This window comes from Mustela putorius, unplaced genomic scaffold (assembly GCF_011764305.1).
Source record: "Mustela putorius furo isolate JIRA1106 unplaced genomic scaffold, ASM1176430v1.1 tig00003890_pilon_pilon_pilon, whole genome shotgun sequence".
Lineage (NCBI taxonomy): Eukaryota > Metazoa > Chordata > Mammalia > Carnivora > Mustelidae > Mustela > Mustela putorius.
Genome location: NW_025422039.1, coordinates 669,566 through 692,678, shown reverse-complemented (window position 1 = coordinate 692,678; position 23,113 = coordinate 669,566). Strand labels below are relative to the sequence as shown.

General features: G+C 43.3%; 1 protein-coding gene across 1 annotated transcript in view; it reads right to left on the bottom strand.

Annotated features, from left to right (window-relative positions):
- The window catches only part of LOC123388156 (contactin-associated protein-like 3), a 148,536-nt gene extending 125,757 nt beyond the window's left edge, over positions 1–22,779 (bottom strand). The window contains 1 exon segment of the mRNA XM_045067369.1: positions 22,519–22,779. Coding sequence (XP_044923304.1) covers positions 22,519–22,603 — 85 coding nt within the window. The 5' untranslated portion in view covers positions 22,604–22,779.
- Positions 22,780–23,113: the final 334 nt, after the last annotated feature.

Sequence of the window (23,113 nt, the reverse complement as noted above, 5' to 3'; positions counted from 1 at the left end):
AAATTCATGTTTGTTTGTTTGTTGCTTGTTTTTCATCCTTTAGCATATCACAATGGACTCCAGTCCCTGGAGTGGAACAGAGAGTATGACCTAAATTCCCCTCCACCTCTGGCTCTACTTGCTCCTCCCAGGTGGGCAGCTGGAATCAAGGCCCAGGCCCACACAGGGGTGCCCCTTGGCCACTGGACCAGCAAGGACATCTGGACTCAGAAAAGCCTGAAGATATCTGGGAATCTCTCTCCATCAGGAGGAATGAGGTCCATATCTAGGCTGCTGCTCCAATATTCCCCGATCCCTGGTGGCCCATCAAGGCCACTGAGAACTTTATGAACGTCTGGGGCACCCATGCCTCCCCTCCTAAGGTGTGTGCTTACAGAGTCCCACTCCATACAGGCTCCAATCCATGCTGTCAGCACTTTGGACAGTGTTACTGACCTTGGCCAGGATTCAGGGGCACTGGCCAGTCTCCAACCCTCAGGTACACACACCCGTGCATGTGTGTGCGATGGTAATGTCCCCCTAGAAGGGACGGGACATTCTGTAAGCTTCGCATACAAGATGCTCTAAGGACCCATGCCTAATTCTCCAAGCCCATCTCAGCCACCCCCACCCTCACTTACCCTGAAAATGTGTGCTGCTGTGTCCTCAGACCAGCCATTACCCATTGTGAGACTACACTTGGCACCAACTGGGCATCCCATGAGTTTGAACAACTACAAGTTTGAGCTGCTTAGTTTCATGATCCTCAAAGCCCAACCTGTTAGGAGCCCAGCTAAAGTAAAGCAGAGGTGATTTCAGATTTCTTGTCTGTTCCAATAAGTTGTGCATGCCAGTAATAGAATACAGTCATATCTCTGTGAGAACCAAGTCAGAAAGGGCAAATTACACCAAGCTCCTGGCTAATTTATTTATCTCACTCATGCAGAGAGTGCTTGCCTACCCATTAGCATAGTCTGAAGTTAAGCACTCTTGTTTTTACTTCTAGGCTGGCTTTCCTATCGTAACCTATGTTGTGAATTATTTCAAGGTGTGGGTTTATGTTCACTGCATTAAATGAGAGCTATTTAATGATTATCTCTAGATCCAGATGCTATCTATAAAATTATTGCTCAGCATAGAAGGATTTACTTTTTTTGGTAAGTCAAACAGTAACACTACAAAAACAATTTACCATTAATTTTAGTGGGATGATATAGCAAATTAATACTCATTAATTGCAACTATTATTAAGTATGAATTTGAAATAATTATTGTTCTTATAATTAAATAATACCTCATGTTCCCTCCAGCTGAGTGAACTCATACTGGTAGTGTTTCCTTTTTTAGATCAAAGCATTTGTAAAATGTCTTACATATTTTTTAGAAAATTCTAAATTACAAAATAATATATTCCAAATGCTGAATCCAAATGGTAGAGAATATGTAACTGGGCAAATATTTGTTAATAAAAAGAACTTCCTGACTAATGGTCTGGCTTTGATCTTCCAGAAAATCTGCAACTCAAAATCACAAAATGACTTTTGAAAAAGTCTTCTTGTTAGAGTACCAATCAATAAAATTGAAAACAGGAAATCAATGGACAAAATCAATCAAATCAAAATCATTTACTGACCTTTGAAAAGGTCAGTAAAAGATTCTTGCCAGGCTAGCTTAAAGAGAGAGAGAGAGAGATCACAAATTACTAATAATAGAAATCAAAGAAAGAACATCACTCTAGATCCCACAGACATTAAATGGGTAATAAAGAAATGGACAATTCTACACCTACAAACTTGATAATCTAATTATCAAATATGGACTAATCCTTAAAAGAAACAATCTGCCAAATTCACACAAGAAGGAAGACAATCTGTATAGGCCTATATCTATTAAAGACTCTGAATCTATAATTAATAACTTTCCAAAACAAAAAGTGCCATGTCCAGATGGCTTCAGTGACAAATTCTACCAAATATTTAAGGAACAAATATTACCAATTCCCTACAAATATTTTCAGAAACCAGAAGCAGAGGGAATACTTTTCAATTTGTTTTATGACAACAGAATTACTCTAATACTAAAAGCAGTCACAGATATTACAAAAAACCCATAGACTAACACCTCTTATGCACATAGAAGCAAAGTCCTCAACAAAGTATTAGAAAATTGAATCCAACAATGTACAAAGAGAGCAGGTGTAATTCATCCCAGGTATGCAAGGCCACTTCAACATTCAAAAAGCAATTAATATAATCACCCACATCAACAAGCTAAAGAAGAAAACCACACAATCATATAAAGGGATGCAGAAGAAAGTATTTGACAAAATGCAATACCTGTTTGTTGTAAACACTCTTAAACAAGGAACAGAGGGGAGCTTTCTCATCTTTCAAAAGAGTATCTTCCAAAAACCTAAAGTTTAATCACACCTAAAGGTAAGAAACTTGAAGCTTTCTGACTGAGATCGGGAGCAAGACAAGGTTGTTCTCTCTCCCCCTTCCTTTTCAATATCCGACTAGATGTCTTAATTAATGCAGTTAGGCAGGAAGAAGAAATAAAAGGGATACAGATTGGGAAGGAAGAAATCTTTGTTCACAAATGACATGATCATCTATGTAGAAAATCCAAAAGAACTGACCAAAAACCTGGAACTAGCAAGCGATTATAGCAGCACATGAGATATAAGATTAATATACAAAAGTCGACCTTTTCTTATATACCAGCAATGAACAGGTTGAATTTGAAATTAAAAACACAACACCATGGGGTGCCTGGATGGCTCAGTGAGTTAAAGCCTCTGCCTTTAGCTCAGGTCATGATCTCAGGGTCCTGGGATGGAGCCCCAAATCAGGCTCTCTGCTCAGCAGGGAGCCTGCTTCCTTCTTTCTCTCTGCCTGCTGCTCTGCCTAGTTGTGATCTCTCTCTGCATCAAATATTTAAATAAAATCTTTTTAAAAACCCAACACAACACTATTTACATGAGCATCCAAAAGTATGAAATACCTGGGCATACATCTAACAAAACATGGACACAATCTGTATGAGGAGAGCTACAAAACACTGATGCATAAAATCAAAGAACTGCATAAACAGAGAGATAGTCTACATTTAAGGACAGGAGCATTCAATACTGTCAAGAGGTCAGCTCTTCCTATTTTGTCTATAATTCAAGGAAAATCCATAAAAATCCCAGCAAGTTATTTTGTAGATATCAACAAACCATTCTAAAGTTTACATGGAGAGAAAAACTACCCAGAACAGCCAACAGAATATTAAATTGGAGGACTGACACCAGCTAGCTCAAGACCTACTACAGAGCTGTGGCAGTGAATACAATGCGATATTGGCAAAAGAAATGACAAATGGGTCAATGGAACAGAATAAAGCCCAGAAGTGGGCCCACACAAGAGAGCCGACCGATCTTTGACAAAGGAGCAAAGTCATCCAATGGAGGAAAGACGGGCTGTTCGGCAAATGGCATGGGGACAACTGGGCATCTACGTGCGACATCAAGTGTCTAGACACAGACTCTCACCTTTCACAAAAATTGACTCAGATAGATCACAGTTCTAACTGTAAAGTACAAAACAATTAAATTCTCAAAAGATGGCACAGGAGAAAATCCAGATGACCTGTGTTTGCAAATGATTTTCTAGATGCAACACCAAAGGCATGATCTATGATAGAAAGGATTGACATGCTGGTGTTGATGAAAGAATTTTCTGCTCTGCGAAAGGCGCTGTCAAGAAAATGAAAAGACAAGTCACAGACTGGGAGAAAATATTTGCAAAACATACATCTGCAAAGAACCGCTCTCCAAAATATAAAAAGAATTCTTAAACTCAATAATTAAAAAGAAAAAAAAAAAATCCGTTTAAACATCGGTCTAAAGATTTCCTGGCACCTCAACAGAGAAGATGTGCAGATGGCAAATAAGCAGATGGCAAGAGACCTGACATCACCTGTCATCTGGGAAATGGAAATTAAAACAATGGGATACCACCATAAGCCCATCAGCATGGACGACACCTGAAACTGGGCCAACATAAAATGCCGGCACGGACAGAGGGCAGCAGGAACCCTCATCCATTGCTGGTGGGAGTGCAAAATGGTACAGTCTTCTTGGAAAACAATTTGGCAGGTTCTTAGAAAACTAAGTATACTCCCTCCATGCATTCCAACCACTGCACTCCTTGGTATTTACCCAAAGGAATTGAAAGTTTATGTCCACACAGTAACACACACATGCCATTTCTAGCAGGTTTACTCACTGATGGCCAAAGCCTGAAGTCAAAGAAAGTGTCCTTTAGTCAGCAAATAGCTAAAAAAACAGTGGCACAACCAGACAAAGGGATCTTTTCAGCACTAAAGAGAAGTTAGCTATCAGGCCATGAAAAAACATGAAGGAACCTTAAGTGCATATTAGTAAGTGAAAGAAGCCAATTTGAAGAGGCTACACACTTGGAAAAAGTGAGATTATAGAGACAGTAAAAAGATCAGTAGCTGTCACACTTTAAGAGGTAGACAGGAATGAATGGGAGGGTGGAGCGCCAGGACTCTTAGGGCAGTGAAGCTACTCTGTAGGGCACTGTCATGGTGGATATAGGTCTTTATACATTTGGCAAGTCCCATAGAGTGTACAACATTCAGAGTGACCCCTCACATAAATCATGAGCTCTGAGTGATAACAGGTTCATCACTTTTAAGGAAGGAAGCACTGTGGGGTGACTGCTGGTAATAGGGGAGGCCATGCATGTGTGGGGAGAGAGGGAATAGGGGAAATCCCTTTACATTGCATAATTTCGCTGAGAACCTAAAATTGCTCCAAAAATAATGCTTCCTAAAAAGCAAAGGCTTTCTTTTTATCAACAACTGAGAATTTACTTGAGAATAAAGGCTGTCACCTTATACCAGTTAGAATGGCCAAAATTAGCAAGACAGCAAACAACATGTGTTGGAGAGGATGTGGAGAAAGGGGAACCCTCTTACACTGTTGGTGGGAATGCAAGTTGGTGCAGCCTCTTTGGAGAACAGTGTGGAGATTCCTCAAGAAATTAAAAATAGAGCTTCCCTATGACCCTGCAATTGCACTACTGAATATTTACCCCAAAGATACAGATGGAGTGAAAAGGAGGGCCATCTGTACCCCAATGTTTATAGCAGCAATGGCCACAGTCGCCAAACTGTGGAAAGAAACAAAATGCCCTTCAGCGGACAAATGGATAAGGAAGATGTGGTCCATATACACTATGGAGTATTATGCCTCCATCAGAAAGGATGAATACCCAACTTTTGTAGCAACATGGATGGGACTGGAAGAGATTATGCTGAGTGAAATAAGTCAAGCAGAGAGAGTCAATGATCATATGGTTTCACTTATTTGTGGAGCATAACAAGTAGCACGGAGGACATGGGGAGTTAGAGAGGAGAAGGGAAATGGGGGAAATTGGAAGGGGAGGTGAACCATGAGAGACTATGGACTCTGAAAAACAATCTGAAAGGTTTGAATTGGCGGGGGGCTGGGAGGTTGGGAGAACCAGGTGGTGGGTCTTAAAGAGGGCATGGATTTCATGGTGCACTGGGTGTGGTGCAAAAATAAAGAATACTGTTATGCTGAAAATAAATTTAAAAAAAAAGAATATATTTATCATGATGAGCACTGAGTAATACATGGAAGGGATGAATGATTATATTGTACCTCTAAAGTTAGCATATTTATTATACTTGAATACTGTATATTAATTATACTTGAGTAAAAATTGAATAAAAATTAATTTAACTTTTAAAAACTCAAAGAAAAAAAAAAATAAAGGCTGTGATCCAAATAATTTCCCTGCAACAAGACATGAATAGTTCATCTTTACACTGATTTTATTCCAGCTCTATGTCAAGAAGACTGAAATTCTGCTCTTGTGCTTTGCTGAAAAATTCAAATCTGTTCCTTCCTGGTTTTAAAATCATGCAAAACTGTGTGACTTCCCAACCACAGAGGAACCTCGGCCCTGGGGGAGAACTGTTCTAGGTTTCCCATGGGTTGCCCTCCTTCCATGCACTAAAGAGCCAACAATTTGCACTACTTGAAAGGCAGAATTTTAATGATCTCAATCATTATCCACTAAGGTCTCCAAAGAACTTACATTCAGCAAAAGGCATGGACACCCAATGGTGACTGTGGTTCAGCATTACAACTGGCACCATTTTTAATGACTCATCCTGCTTCTCATGGAGGATCCGCAGGTCTTGTAAAGAAACAATATTTATCTTTATTTCCTCAGCTTCTAGCACACTGCCCAGCACGGGGCAGGCATCTGATAAATGTGCTGAATTCGGCGGGGCCACAAGGTGTAGAGCAACTTTTTGAAGTCCATATCTAAATTATATCTCATCTTGACAGGTGTTGAGCTCATGCCTCCCAAGCAACCACGTTCGTCCTGATAGGAAAAGCCTGCAGGCTTCACTTAGGGACACAGCAGCTCCATGGGCCACCTGCTGTCACCGGAGCAGCCGGGCACCCATGCTGTGTTCTCTCTGGGTAGCGTTTAAACCAGGGCTGGTGAATCAGCAGGTAAGAAACACGACTGCAAGAATCCGGAACCCTCTCCTGCACACTTGAGAAAGTCAGCTGTCGACTCACGTTGGCATTGATGTGGCCCTAAACCTTGAGCTTAAAAAGAATTTAACTAGTTATAGCTCACCAGATGGAGAACTGCCTTGCTGACCTATAAATCTGAACTATCCGTTTCGAGGGAAAGAGTCTAATATCCCACGGACTCTACACATGTTGTTTAAAAATGGCCACAGAACAATGGAGTGTGCCTATTTTTAATTGTTTTGTTCAGATATTGTTCACACACATTACCAAAATACTGTGATTCTCATTAAACCATGTAGCTTCATTCTATAGCTGGTGCTTCCGTAAGCTGCTTCATGGGGCAACAGCTAATAAATATTTCTTGGGGGAATACATAATTTATTTTGAAACTTTTAGACAAATTTTTTAAGTTGCTCAATTTGCACCACCAAAAATTTGGAAAAAAAGTTATTTCATTCCCTCTCTACTATCAGATGGTAAGACCATCGAAAATGACAGAACAAAGTTTTTAAAAATTTACAAGGACACATGAAAGAATTTAGATGTTCATTTATGTTTTAAGGAATGTTTCTCCTGCAAGTCCACATGACTTTAAGGACTGACAAATTTTAACTAAAAACAGCCAACACCACCCTATCCTATTTTCCATAAATATTATCACCAATAGTTGAATTTTTAGGACAAGGCTTAGGTGACTCGAACTGATTATCTTGGAAAGAATATTTAGTATTTGGGCATTTTCACTGGAAAGTATTTTAAACAATAAATACAAAATAACTAGCATATTCCCAAACTAAAGACTCACCGCTTCATGAGAATGAGAAACAGAATACATGCCACTGCAAAGAAATATGTATTTTGTGCTTTAAATAATCATCTGGGAGGTTCAAAATCTGGTGTGACCACTGGTGAACATCTAGTCACAAGCTTTGTCATTTAGATCCACCTGCCTTTTGCTCTCTCTCCTGCCTCCCTCCCATCCTCCCCTTCTTCCTTGTCTCCCTCCCTCCCTCCCTCCCTCCCTTCCTCTTTCCTCTGACAGAGTCAACAAGGACAGTTGTTCAAAAGAGTCTGCAGTTGGTGACAGCAGGTACAATCAATGCAGCCCAAGCATGAATATTTGTACATGACCCTTCCACAAAATACTGGTTTTCCCCATTTTGTTGGAGGGAGGAAAACACAAGGCAGTAATTTCTTTGTAGAGCTCCAAGAATGTATACAAGATACATAGGGGGGAGGAAAGTTCTTATATTATGGAATTTGATATATTATGGAATTAGATGATTCTGAAAGTTTAAGTACAATCCACTCACAGCTAAGTATTTTCTGTAATAGCCCACTGAGGTCCTGGTACACGACAGCATTGCTGTTTAATGTAATGTTTAAATAAAAATTATTTGGGGCACCTGGGTGGCTCAGTTGGTTAAGCAACCACCTTTGGCTCAGGTCATGGTCCCGGAGTCCCAGGATGGAGTCCCGCATCAGGCTCCTAGCTCCATGGGGAGTCTGCTTCTCCCTCTGACCTTCTCGCCTCTCATGCTCTTTCTCACTGTCTCTCAAATTAATAAATAAAAATATTTAAAAAAATTATTTGAATTTAAATAGTAACAGTTCACTGAAAACTTGGGTCTCTGCCCCAAAAAATTTCCATAAAACTGATCATTTTGTTTAATGGTTCATGTTTATTCAAAACTAGAGACCACTGCTGTTACACAAGTGGAAAATCCAATCATTTTTAGGAAGTGTGTGTGTGTGTGTGTGTGTGTGTGTGCATCAAGCAAATACAAACCAGATTACAACTGAATAAAATGTTACTTTTTCCAGTATCTCATTAAACACATTTACAAAGGTAATATATCTATTTGGTGTTATTTCCAAGGGTGCAACCAAACATTTCTTTTCAAAATTCACCAGAAGAGGTGTTTTTTTTTCACTCCTCTACTAACCTTTTGAGCCATGCTGAGATACAGCATTTATGTCAAAGACAAGGGGAAATGCTGAAATGTTCAGCAGCTAGTAAGATTTAAAATTCACAGCATGTGTCAAAACACACCATGTATATATACTGCCTTTTCTTCTATAATCCTCTCTATCTGCATCATCTAGGCATTATATAAGATCACAGAACTTAAAATTAGTTTATAAACGATACAAATCTGCTAATCTCAGAAAACTCCAGATTCTAACAGAAAAATGCATGATAAAATCCAATGTTTTTTTCTGTTTTAAAATATAAGAAATAGCTCAAGATTTCAGACACCTGTAGAAAAATGACTCTGTAATTTATCAGCAGTAATTGTTGAAACTTAATAACATTGCAAGTATACGAGTAAAGTGCTATGAGCACGAATTAAATTCTGCCACCCAAATCCACCCAAGGCACCAACAGCCACACTTAGGATTATCACTGTAACCCTAACAGCAGTTCATAAGCGAAGGAGATCAGATGAAAACCCACACATTTAAATGATCCCATTCACCTGCTTTCAAGCATAAACATATTTTCTTTGTTTAATTAAGAATATTCTCAATATCAGATAAGAGAAAATGAATGAATAGACATACAACCAAATTAAAATATGAAACAGAAAACATTTTTTCCTAAAGAGGAAAAAATTTCACGATGTTGCACAGCATGCAAAATATCTCATTTAATTCATTTTTTGCTGATTATCCTTCTATTTTTAACACAATGCTTACCCTCAATTTTTGAACAATGTCTCGAGAAAAATTTTCCTTATTTCCCAAAGACCATTAGCAAAAGTTTACTCTCCCTTGTCATTCTCCCTACTCATGACTAAATTTCCAATGAAAAAGTTATTTTCCCTCATAACTTGTATATATTTCTGCTTTTCCTTTTGTTTCTGATCTTACTGTTCCAATGAAGTCAAACCAGCTCTCATTTCATTATAGCAAATCAGCTTACACCATTATCTTTGGTGACCAAAACCGGGACCATGTTTCCCTGTTTTTCCCACTTCCACTATCTTCATTCAACAATTCCCATTATTGTTTTCCATTTATTTAACTCGGCACAACAAGAGCTTCTGTAATCCAATATTATTCCTTTTCAGTTTTAGGAAAATTTCTTCTACTTTTAAGCTGATAATTCTTTCAAATTTATTAAAGCTGGGTTTGATTTTGGGTTTTTTTTTTTTGTCAAGTAAAAATGTAATAGTCTTTATTTTTTTAAAGATTTTATTTATTTATTTGACAGACATATCACAAGTAGGCAGAGAGGCAGGCAGAGAGAGGTGGGGGAGCAGGCTCCCCGCTGAGCAGAGAGAGCCCGATTCGGGGCTCAATCCCAAGACCCTGAGAACATGACCCAAGCCAAAGACAGAGGCTTTAACCCACTGAGACACCCAGGTGCCCCAAAATGTAAATATTCTCTATATAGCTGAAAGCCTGAATAATATTGTCCAATATATTCTATACCCAAAATATAAAAGCTGGAAATAATTTCTTCAAATCTCTATATCTTTATCACTTCATTACAGTTTATTTTATGTACTTGTTTGCCTATTTTATCCAAAACTTTCTTATTTTTCTTTCCTCTCTTCTTGCTTTCTTTTGAATAGTCTGAAATCTGTCCCCCACCTAGCCCATTTTTTTAAATTCTATTGGCTTGAAAGGTATACTTCCTATTACTATTCTTCTTGTGGGCCTCCTTAAAATATTATACTACACTCTGGTTTACAATTTAACAAAGCCTACAATCAAACTGATTTTAATTCCCTCCACAAAATAATGCAAGGATCATAAAATGCCTTATGTCTGGTCACTCCTTTCCATGTTGGCTTTCCACTGCTCATGTAGACTTGTCTTCTTTCTTTTCATTGCACAAACTGCACGTTGATGTTGTACATACAGCTTTATTGTTACTCAAATGTGTGATCGGATTTTCACACTAGTTGCTAGATTTTTACGTCTTGTACTGCCCTCTTTAATCATGTCCTTTCTTGCTAAACTTACCCATCAACATTCCTTTAGTGAAGCTTTGTTGGTCTTTCATACTTTTGGATTTTATTTTTTCTATGCATGCCTTTTTTTTAAATTAATTTATTTATTTTCAGTTTATTCATTATTTTTTTTTTGCCTTTTTTTTGCTCCATGAATTTATTTATTTTCAGAAAAATGCATGTATTCATTCATTTTTTTTTTTTTTTAAAGATTTTTATTTATTTGTCAGAGAGAGAGTGAGTGAGAGCGAGCACAGGCAGACAGAGTGGCAGGCCAGAGGGAGTGCTCCCCACATGAAAGCCGTGCCTCGATCCCAGGATAATCATGACCACCAAAGGAGCTGCTTAACAACTGTCTTTATCTCCCTCACCTTCATTCTTGAGCTGTAAAGCAATAAGTCTACAATTCCTGGCTGGCAATTCTTCCCTCTCACAAACTTAAGAGTTCACGTTCCTGCTTTTATTGTTTGTCATTCATCTCTCAGACCACTTTTACCAGCTTCTCTCTATTCTGGGGTTCAACAGTTCCAACATAAAGTATAGCTGTGGGTGGTAATATTTTTGTATTACTAGGGATTTGAAGGTCTTCCTGAATCGAAAGATTGGTGACTCTTCAATTCTGGGCAATTTTTTATAGATGGCCTCTATAGATCACCTTTCCATAGAAACACATCTTAAGTGTTTCTTCTTTCCACATCTCCTCCTTCCAGAACTCCTATCTGACACAGAGACCTTTTGTTCTCCCTGCCCCTTGGCCTGGTTTTCATATTTCTTGCCTTCTTGTATCCCTATGGAATATGCTGGTTCTTTATTCCATGACTGTCTTCTAATTTGCTAAGTCTCTCTCCACCTGTGTCTAATTTGCCATGTTAGCAGCCACTGAATTCTTTACACCAATGAAAAAGAACTTCATTTCAACACTGTTCTTTTTCAATTCTGCTCAATCATTTTGATCATCCTTATTCTCGCCATTCTCTCCATCTTTTATTTCCTTACACCTATACAACAAATTGTACATTCTAAATTGATCTCAGTATCTACATTTATTTTTATCTGTGCAGTTTCTCGTTTCTTCTGATTCTCCCTCATGATGCTTTGTTTCTTCTAGCTGTTATGTTCTTATTTTTATTGTAGGTATGTGTTTCCTGGACATGGATCCATGAGCCTAGATGATTGCAGGAGCAAAACACATTCAATAGGAAGACAAGACATCAGGATACAGAAATGGAAACAGGTGTGTGTGTGTGTGAGAGAGAGAGAGAGAGAGAGAGAGAGAGCCCTGGTGAGAATGTCAGTGCAGTGAGGTATCTGTAGTTCAAGGTCAGTTAAAGGAGGAGATGAAAGTAGTGAGTGAAGAGAAGGGACCTTTCAAGGAGTGTGTGTGTGTGATATAAGAAAATACTGGAAGTTCTACCAGGGAAAGTAACATCATCTTTAGAAAGATTACTCTGGCAATAAAATAAACCAGATTAGGAGGAGGTAAATTGATAACAGGGAAACCATGGAGACAACTATCACACATCAGTTCTAGAGACATGGAGGGTTTGAAGAAGTGAGTGGTGGAATAATTAAAGAAAAGGGAACAGGAACAAATTGAAGAGAGAGCATTAACTCTAATCTTTCAGAATCAAGCCATAATGCTCCCTCTCTAGGGGTCCACATTGGTGTCTTCATACCCTCTTTAACTGAGACTGCATCCTAAAGTATATATAGATATGTCTGGCTTGGAGACTAACACTCATTTAACAATCACAAAGGTCGAACCATCTGTATTGATGGCCAGATACTATGTATCCTAGAAGACTTCTGAAAAAAATAGCCAGATAAAAAGTAGCATCTGTTGGATTATACAATCCAACACCAAATAAATAGATAAATAATGTGATTAAAAATGGGCAGAAGATGCCTTCAGCCCAGGTCATGATCCCAGGGTCCTGGGATTGAGCCCCGCATTGGGCTCTCTGCTCTATGCAGAGCCTGCTTCTCTCTCTCTCTCTCTCTCTCTCTCTCTCTCTCTGCCTGCCTCTCTGCCTACTTGTGTTCTCTGTCAAATAAATAAATAAATAAAAATGTTTTAAAAAATGGGCAGAAGATTTGAATAAACATTTTTCCAAAGAAGACATCCAGATGGCCAACAGACACATGAAAAGATGCTCAAAGTCACTCAGCATCAGGGAAACACAAATCAAAACCACAGTGAAATATCACCTCACACCTGTCAGAATGGTTAAACTCAAAAAGACAAGAAATAGCAAGTGTTCATGAGGATGTAGACAAAAAGGAACCCTCATGCATTGTTGGTAGGAATGTACATTCATGAATCCACTATGGAAACAGTACTAAGTTCCTCCATAAAAAAAAAAATTAAAAATAGAGGTGTCTGGGTGGCTCAGTTGGTTAAACATCTGACTCATGGTTTTAGGTCAGGTTTTGATCTCTTGGGTTATGAGATGGAGCCCCACCTCAGGCTCCATGCTCACCAGGGAATCTGCTCGCAGATCCTCTCCCTCTGCCTTTCTCCCTATTTGGGTTTTACTTCTTTCTATCTCTAAAATAAATAAATAGGTCTTTTTAAAAAATTAAATGCCATATGATCCAGTAATCCTATTACTAGATATTTACTTCAGGAAAATCAAAACACTAAAAGAAAAGACACACGTACCCTGCAAGTTTATTCCAACATTATTTACAAAAGCCAAAACACGGAAACAACCTTCCTGTCTATCAATAGATGAATGAATAAAGAAGAGGTGATACACCTATATATCATATCACCTCTTCTTTATCCATTATGGTTATAAAAACCATAAAAACGAATGAGATCATGCCATTTGCAACAGCATGGATGAACCTAGAAGATATTATGCTAAGTGAAATAAGCCAGACAGAAAAGACAAATGCCATATTATTTCATTTTCTAGGTGGAATCTAAAAAAAAACAAAATGAACAAAGACAGAAAGAAACCCAGGAATACAAAGAACAAATTGGTGGTGGCAAGAAGGGATGGGCAAAAACGGGAGCAGGGCAGGGGGAGATAGAGGCTTCCGGTTCCAAAATGAGTAAGTCATGGCATGAAGGGTACAGCCTGGGAGTAGTCAGTGGCATGGAAGTTGGGTTGTCTGGTGACAGATGGTCGTCCCCCTCCCTGTAAGCACAGCATGAAGGAGAGAGCTAGCCAGTCACTATCCAGTCACTATGCTGTGCATGGGTACCAACCACACTTCAATTAACCCTCCCCCACCTCTCTGAAAGTATGGTCAGTGCCTTGAGGATGCTTGTTGAGTTTTAGTTCTGTGCTACTTGAAAGGATGCTGCCGGAGTCAGCACCATGGAAACAGTGCCCCCACTTCGTCATTCTGAAAACAGGGTCAAAGCAATCTTCATTTGAAAGTAGAGATATTCTCTAGGCACCATCAAGCCTTCAAGTCCCTGAGTCATAAACATTTTCTATAATAGTAGCAGGTTTTTTTTGGCTGGGAAGATCCCCCAGCCCAGACCAGGGGAGTCAAGCCTGAGACCCCACAGGAGATTGCTCTGGGTGTGCCGGGTTCCTAGCCACAAGTCCACGGCTGCCAAGCCAGAGACAGCTGTGCCTCAAATGAACACAGCCTCCTGGCTGCCCAGATGGCAGTGGACAGCCACACTAAGGTGCAGGGGCCATCTGTCAGCCTCCCTGTCTTCTGCCGTGTTGTACAGTCAGTCTTTCCCACTGGGGTTACATAAGGCTTCAAGCATCTAGTGGGTGAACCAGGTTCTGGGGCCCTCCAGTGACACACTGCTCCCAAGAAACTCTATTTCACACCCTGAATATGGAGCCCAGCTCAGGCTTGATATAGGATCTCCCTAGAAAACAGACATCTCATCCAAGGGCCCCTGCCCAGAGGCCTCCTCGTTCCTGCACATTGGTCTTGGGTAGTGTCCCTGACACCTGGCCTTTTCAGTGTCTCCTTAGGGTACCAGCAGCTTTTAGAACATGCACCATACACCTGGCCTCAGGCCAGAAATTATGTCATGCATTTTTCAACCAAAAGAAAATGAAACATTCAAAATCAGTGAGTGGGTTCTTTCCATGGACAAATGATGAGCTCAGAGATGCTCGTGTAAAAATTAACTTTTTACTAGGCTACCTGAAGAATGATTATAAAACACCCATGAGGATGGTGCAGGGCTTCTGTATACTTTCAAAATAGAATATTTTCAATATATTAATTTCTTCTTTTCTTGGTAAATACTTAGCACCATCAGCCAAGCTGTAGGGACAAATAAATGTGATTCTGTTTTCAGGAATTTTAAAATCTAATGAAGGAGGCATACATGTAAGTGACCATCTGCTATATGAAGCAGATAAGAGCCTGAAAGCCAATGCTTTCATCATAGATGCTAAACAAATTTCCTAAATGCATGGTGCATTTCGCTTCCTTGTCAGGATGATACAGGCAAAGCACCGGGTCAGGGACTGAATCCCAATCCCTTCCTGGTTCCGCATAGGGTGGGTCAGAAGGCAACCCCCTCCCTGTCACAGTCCCCTGGTAGGAACGGCTGCACAGCCTAGCAGAGACAATACAGAGAGTCAGATCTGGGGATTTGGCTAGAAGTTTTGGGAAAGTGAATCATTGGCCTGTTTACATACTCAACAGCCCACTGTCTCTCAGAACTACCCCCTGTCCCCTCAAGAAGTCCCTGCTTTCCTGGAGCTTGGAACAAGGGACAAGTAAGTAAGCACACACCGCTCTGAAGTGATGAGGGCTGGAGTCCAGCCAGGGGGGAGCGTTGTTGTCCCTAGTGGTGTGGCTGGGCAGCCCGACCTTGGCGGCGGGTCTGCCAGACAGAGCACCGCCAGAGCACCGGGTGCCCCGCGGGATGAGGAGGAGAGACTGAGCCACCGAGCACAGCCTCATCCGCTGGCCCCAGCCCTGACCGAAATGAAGCGATGGGTGTCCACAGTTCCCCTCCTGGGGTAAGTCCATGTGATGGGGTTTTCTGCCACTCGAAACTGAAAGATGCTTGCCAGGGCCCTGGTCCTGACAGCTGCGTTTCTCACTGGTCTACACAGAAAGTCCAGGGCCAGCGTAAGCCCACATGTCAGCCCAGGCGGTCACTTGGCCTCACTGTCTGGGCAGACACGGGGAGAGGATGAGGCTCACGGAGGCTCTGAGCATGACGGCTGCGAAGCGCTCCGTGCCCACCCGCACCCTCGAGTTGGCTGCACTCATACTGACATGCACATGCATGGACACACACACGCACGGATGTGCACACATGCGGACACACACATGCACCGACATGCACTGACACACGCACATGCACCGACACACACAAACGCGCTGACATGCACACGTACGGACATGCATACGTACCGACATGCACACAAGCACTGACACATGCAAATGTGCCAACCCACACATGCACTGACACGCACACAAGTGGGCATACAGAGACATGCACACATGTGGACACACACATGCACCGACACATGCACACACATGGACACACACACCGACATGCACACGCACTGACACGCACACATCGACACAAGCACATGTGCAGACACGCACACACACACCGACATGCACACATGCTGACACACACATGGGTGGTCACACACACACCGACACAGGTGCACGCTCAGATGCGCACACCCTCAGACACGCACACACATGGACATGCACACACGCCGACACGCACACGCAGGACACGCTGCCCCTGCTGGGCCGGGCAGCACTCCCATGCCAGGCGCTTAGCTTCCCATGTCAAGCTCTCTGGTTGTCCTGGGGACTTGCAGACGTTAAAATAAGAACTAACTGGAGCCGTCAGTCCTGCAGGCAAGGCCTGATTTAATGTCCCCAGGGAGCAGGTCACGCCCATGGTCATCTGAGCTGGCAACTTAACTGTGGGCTCACAAGCCCCAGAGAAAATGCCCGGGGCATCTGAGCAGCCCAAGCCAGTGTACAAGGGGAGGACAGTGACCGAGCAGGGGAGTGCTGGGTCTCAGCCCTTCGGGAGGTCACCGAGCCCCCAGCCCCACATGAGGGCTGCCAGCCCCAGCCCCCCAGTGGCCCTGTGAATGCATGGCCTGGAAATTCCTTCTCCCTGGAAACAACCACTAAATTGGGGACAGAACCCCAAACCACAGATTCTGCAAAAGGCACATCTCAGCCCTACTCGGGAAGCCAAAAACTTACAGCTTGTCATAGTCCCTGAAAATAACAATTGCCAAGTTTATTCTCCAGTTCAGGAAGCATACTTCTCCACATTTCTCTGCATGAGTAACCCAATACCTATACCAAACATCCCCCACAACTGTCTAACCCACAGTACTCAACAGTAGTAAAAGACCCCACCCAGATGAGATACATGACACCATTTCTTGTCCTACAGCAGTGCGACAGGGCAATAAACCTTCACAGTTACCACTTGTATCTGAAAATAAATCAGTGTAACATGTACGGTCTTAGTGTCTAAGCTCTGATCAAACGGGAAATGATCAAGTTGGCCATGCTGCCTTATCCGGAAGAATTAGACAATCGTGTGGGCCTATGGAACAATGCTCGGAGGGACAGTACAAAGGTCATTCTGTCGTCCTCTCTTTCCACAGTATTTACAAGTTGTGTATAATTTTTCTCAACACGTGATAAAAGACATCTTTAAAGCATGTCATCCTATGCCATAGAATTCAAACAAGGAATAACAGGTATGTCTGTTTGGATGGTCTAATGCCTCTCAGAAATAGGCTAACATAAATAATTCAGTCTTTAAAAGTTACTCAACACAAACCAGCCTGTGCTGAAGGCAGCAGCAAAACAGTGGCCATGGGTGGCCGGGGAAGTGGGATCCTGCAGAAGTCACTCTGAAGCATTTCATATGTTGAAGCCAAGCCTTCAAGGCTCTAGAAAGTTAGTGGGGAGAGGCCCTTGGCTCTGCTACTTTCAAATTGTTGGAACTATTGTATACTTTTTTAGTCAAAGACTAATTTTGATTTAAGGGGGGAAATTCAACTTGAAATTTGCTCAGTTCATTGAAAGGTTTCTGTTAGTGAATAGGTCCTTTATGAAGTATTTTTGAATGATTCAGGTTTTTTTTTCCCCCCAAAATCAACTTGAAAAAGCAGATTTTCATGACCTCCAGTCCTCTGCCCAAAACTTCCTTCCAGGGCTCAGAGGGTCCCTGATGACGTATCTTCAGGCTGTTCTGTCTGTTCTGCATAGGGGGTCTCCCAGAATTGGAACAGCTGGCTCTGCTCTTGCCCACCACTCTGTGTTGAGGATTACCACAGACTGTGTGAGTTTTTGGTTTGTTTTCTCCGTGTTCCCAAAAGCATCCTCACCACCTTAGTATTTCTGGGAAGTGCATTCAAACGCTATAAATACGGGTCTGTTTACTGGTCATGGGCTCTTTCCAGACTGTTTGAACTCTGCTGTGCTACAGCACACACTCATATATTCCCTGCTCATTTTGCCCAACACACTTCACTGCTGCAGGAGCAGACGCCCCATTCACCACGCCAGGGGCACCCCTCTGACAGGCTCCCTTCCTGCCCCAGCTGATGAATGCAGAAGACTGGGCTCCCTCCAGACAAACACAGAGCAGGCTACTGAAGCAAAGAGAAGCCAGAACCAGTGAAAACCCTGGAAGGTGTTTAGCCCACACTGGTCAAGATGAAATGCCTTGACAGATCATATAGAGCCTCTTACCCTCACAGCCTGCCCAGAGATTGTGTAACAAAGAATGTATCGTGTTACAAAGTAACAAAGAATGTCAACGACACTTAGCAAGTAATTACAAGAATCTATGTTGGCTAAAAGAACAAGGCTCCACATGACAAATACGTTTACTTAAATGAAAGCTCATTGGGCTCCCAAGTGGTGCAGTCAGTAGAGCGACCAACTCTTGATTTTGGCTCAGGTCATGATCTCAGGGCTGGGGGATTGAGCCTCACGTGGGGCTCTGTGTTGAGTGGGGGGTCTGCATGGGATTCTTTGCTTCTCCCTCTGCCCCTCACACATGTGTGCCTGCTCACTCTCTCTAAAAAATAAATACATGCTTGTGATTTTATACCTCTTAGTAATTATAGAATTATGTCCAGTTACCAGGTTCTGCAGCCATATATTTTATTCCAGATTACAAAGGCTCATCATGCCACCAGGTTAGGGTGATTTGAAGACTACAAGGGCCTCAATATTATACCAAACCAGACACATTATTTATATTTTAAAGGGGTAATACTGTGTGATCATTTCTATTACAGGATTATATTCACGTACCTGCGTCAAGGAAAACACAGTACGGCTTCCGCACATAAAGAAGCCAAGACTTTGACGAAGGAAGGGTTCAACTCTGGTACAAATCTTCCAGCTGAGGTGGCAACACTATGAGGCCCATGGAGACCATGGTTTGGTTTCCCATGGCTGCCATTAAAATGGGTTTGGTCCACACCCCCAGTCATGGACAGACATCTCTCCTATGTATGTAGGAATTTACTGTGGAAGAGGACAGGTGTCAGTATATGAAAACAAATTCAGACAATCACTCCTAGAACAGAAGTGTGGACCCCACCTATAGTGGACCAGAAATATATCTTTCTTTCTTGCAACAAGAAGGGCACTTTGGAAAGGAAGGATTCAGAGGAAGCTTCTAGAGAAAATTACAAGCACTGAGCTTTAACAAAGTGAAAACAAGTCAGTCATACTCACTAAACAGAATCCTGGATCTGTAAAACTGTCATCACATGTGTCAAATAATCCCATCAACGACTGAAGTTTCTCACATATGCTTGGGTCCTTTTCTGGTGGAGATGGAAAGGGGGCAGCAGCTGTCAGCCCTAGCTTATACTTTACTTACATGGGGAAAATAATTCAGCTGTGAATTACCTTCCAATTGTGTTGTTCCCAAGTGGGGAGGGCGTACACATGACCCTTCAGAGCAAAGCACAATCTGAGAAACTGGTTAACAACAACCCAAATGTTGACATTTTCATACTCAGATTATATCTCTTCTCTCTCCCAAAGGGTCTTGGAATTCATAAAGGAATCGTGGGCTCACCAGCATAATTCTAAAGCAAAGAGCTATCACCTTCTTCCATTTGTGGCTCTTGGTAGGAAGTAAAGGAGCCAACAACAGCCTACATAGCAACTTCCAGAAAGCACGTCTCTAACTTGGAATCTATATCCTAACTTCCTTCTTGAGTTATTTAAGAGGATGGATCCATATTAGAACACTCATCTTGACTCAGGACAGAGGGTTCTAGAAGGCAGACCATGGAGATGTTCACGTTTTTAAAAACTCAGGTCCTAAGCCCTGTTTTGCAGAATGCAGCTTGTTTTATCTTCAAAAAGACAGAGAATACAGAGCAACAAAACAAGCCCACAGTCATGGCTATTAGAAATATTTTCCCTCCCATGTATCACCTTCCTGATATAAAATTTCTCACTTATTAGAAATGTTTGTACCGCACATGTGTAATCTCTGAGATGTCAAATCTTTCAAACAAGTTCTGTTCCTTGAGAGGATCTGTTAGGCTGGAACCTTGCCAAGGCTGACCCCTGGCTGGCTGCTTTACTACTGACAACTTGCTCTAAAGAGAGTAACTCTGTCTTTGGGTCTACATGGGCAAAGACCTTTGTCTTTTTTTACTCATATACAACTCTCATTAATTTCTAGCTAGTGCTCAAGAATATTTCATGTTTGTTCATTTTAAAGTTCTATCTGAAAGGATTATTTGAGTTTTGAAAACACTAAAATGGGGCGGGGAGTGGGGCAAGGAGGAGAGCCAACAGAAGACTTCAGCAATATTCATTTCAAGATTTCTTGTTTGTACCTTAAACCCCACGCTGCCGGCAAACTCCTCGAGAATTTCTCAAATGTTGGGGCAGAACAAGAAAGACCCCTCTACCTTGACTTCGTAATAATGGATTGCAAATACGTACTGACGTATTTTGCTTGTACACACATTACAACACACACGCCCCAAATATGCAGGAGTTAAAGAAACACTGATTTGGTCAAACTAGCGAATCTAGACATGAGATTCATTGACCATTTATTTCTACTTTTACAGATGATGTGGCCAGATGAAATTACTGAGAAATTATCAAAGGCCATCTGCATGGCCTCTATGAATCTTTAAATCTGCAAAGTCATTTAAACATATACTCAGTGCATGAAGGTGTCATCTCTGTGGTGATCTGATCAAGGACTTTAACCTGAGTGTCTAAGACATCCTTCCATTGCAAATGTACATGCGCTCTTGAATTTACTAAACTTTTCATAAGAGTACTAAATATACCTAAACACACAGGCTGAGAAGCACAGACTAGCATCAGCACTTGGACAGTCAGCCCGAGACCCAGGGCTGAGCCTGGACACCCAGCTCGTCTCTGACCCAAGTGTCTGCATGGATATTCAGACACAGAACATCCCAGAGCACAAGATTCTGAAGAAGGATGTTCAGCGTGAAAGAGCCTGATACCTCCGTGAGTTTCAGGGAGTAAAACACTAAGTGAAAATAAATACCACAACAACCGATCTTGCCAATACGCTGTAATCAGCACCACGGAGATGAGAAAGTCAACACAGCACTCTGCTCTCCCTCACAGGAAGGATTTTTGAAGCATCTTTTCCTTTAAGTAGGAGTAACCTCCAGTGACTTTTTAATGGTACCTCAGAGTAGGAAGTGAATCATCCTACAATTTACTGATATCAATGAATCGTTAGTAGTGGTCGTTTTTAATTTCTTAGCAAAATGACAAGAGCTCTATTGCAGGATCTGAGGATCTGATTTTACCTAAATTCCCCCATTTTAATTAATTCAGAGCAGCTGTCATACCAAGCTAAATTAAAATTGTGTCTGAAACACAGGGCAGTATTTGCTGAAAAGAGATTAAGGCTCATTTTGAGGAGTGACTCATACCCAATATGACATTAAATGAGCTAATACTAGCTGATGATACCACAAAAACATCACGGCCCTCCAGCATCCACGGATGAAGGAGTGGGACAGTGACTTCAGGTGCAAAGCTTTTTCACTTTAGCCAACTTCCCGGTGAGGGCAGAGTCTGGCCGCCTTGCAAGGCCTGAATCCGGACACCCCCAGCAAGGTCAGTTTCTGAATGAGCGTGCCAGCGCTTTCTTGAAACACGGACCAGCTTGACCTACACCTGATCTGTTTGTTTGTTTTGTTTTGTTTTTGTTTTTGTTTTTTTCTTTTCTTTTCTTTTTCTTGAAAGGAATAGGGGCCAGGAGAGAAGACAAGAGGGACTTTCTTAAAACCCTTTAAGGGAAGAAAAGCCTCAGATGGCGATTTCAGTCTGAGCAACAATCTTCCAACTTTTCCTGACGTTCAGAGTGAAATTCCCGGAGGGCCAAGCCTCTGGACATGCCGCGGCATCTTTGGACGGGATCAGCCTGAGCTCTCCCGGGGCCGCAGGCTCTGGCCTCGAGGAGCTCTGCACCCATCACCCAGCCGAGCCGGACCTGACGCGAGCGCGGAAGGCAGGCTGCACTCCCCGGGGGCGCGAGGGGTCTGGTTTCCCCGAGCTGCCGGGCCCGTCCGGGGCGGGATGGGGGCTCCAGGGCGCGGACTCCGCAGGGCGCGCACTGCAGACGCGCCAATGCAGGACCCGCCGCGCGCGAACCTGGCTCCCGCAGCCCGCACCTCCAGCGCCGGAGAGACACGGCACCGCCGGCCTGGCCCCTCTCGGGCGCCAGCCCCCTGCCTGTTCTCGAGCGCGCCTGGGCTCCGCCAAAACTTGGGCTGTTCCCAAAAGACTCCGCTCCCGGCAGGAACACCGCAAATACCCAGTTAGCTGTGCTTGCGACTTGGAGGGAGGGAAAAGCCCGGCGAGCCCCGCTGCGGGCGCTGGGACGCGGCGCGCTGCCTCGGGACGCTTCTTCCCCGCACCCCGCAGCGGTGCCTCTGCAAACCCGCGCGCTCAGGAGAGCACGAATCCCAAGAGCCGGGCAAGTTCCCGGAGGACAGGCGTACTCACGAGCTTCCCCCGCCGCCGCCGGGCTCCAGGGCCGCGCCGCCCAGACCAAGAGCATCCCAAGGAAGGCCGCCTTGCCCGGCCCCATGGCCCCGCGCCCTGCTCCCGAGGCGTCCGGCGGCTCAGCGCAGGCCCGCCCACAAGCTCCTGGCCGGGGTGGCACCGCCTGCTTGGTGCGCTCCGCCGGCCCGCGCACTCTGCGGGACTGCAGCCCCACCTGCGGCCACACCCACCCCGGCGCGACCCGCGCCCACGCTGCGGCCCCGCACGGCCCCGGGCGCCCCTGGCGGCGGCGGGCAGGAAGTGCGCGCGGACCCAGGCCTGCCTGACGCCCCCGCTGCGCTAGGGACCCTGGGGCCCCCCCGCCTCCAGCCAGGTTCGCTCACGCGAGGGGCTCCCCGCGACCGCCCGGCCCGGCCCGCCGCAGTCCAAGGAGCGTCCACCCTGGCGCCAGGGAAGGGTCTCCTGCGGCTTGGGGGTGGGTGCGCGGGTGTGCCTGTGCGCGCGTGTGGGTGTCCCTAGTGGGAAAGGTGAAGCTGGAAGAGAAACAGCTAATCATGTTGGAAGAGGACGTTTACGTGTATGGAAAACTGTTGTA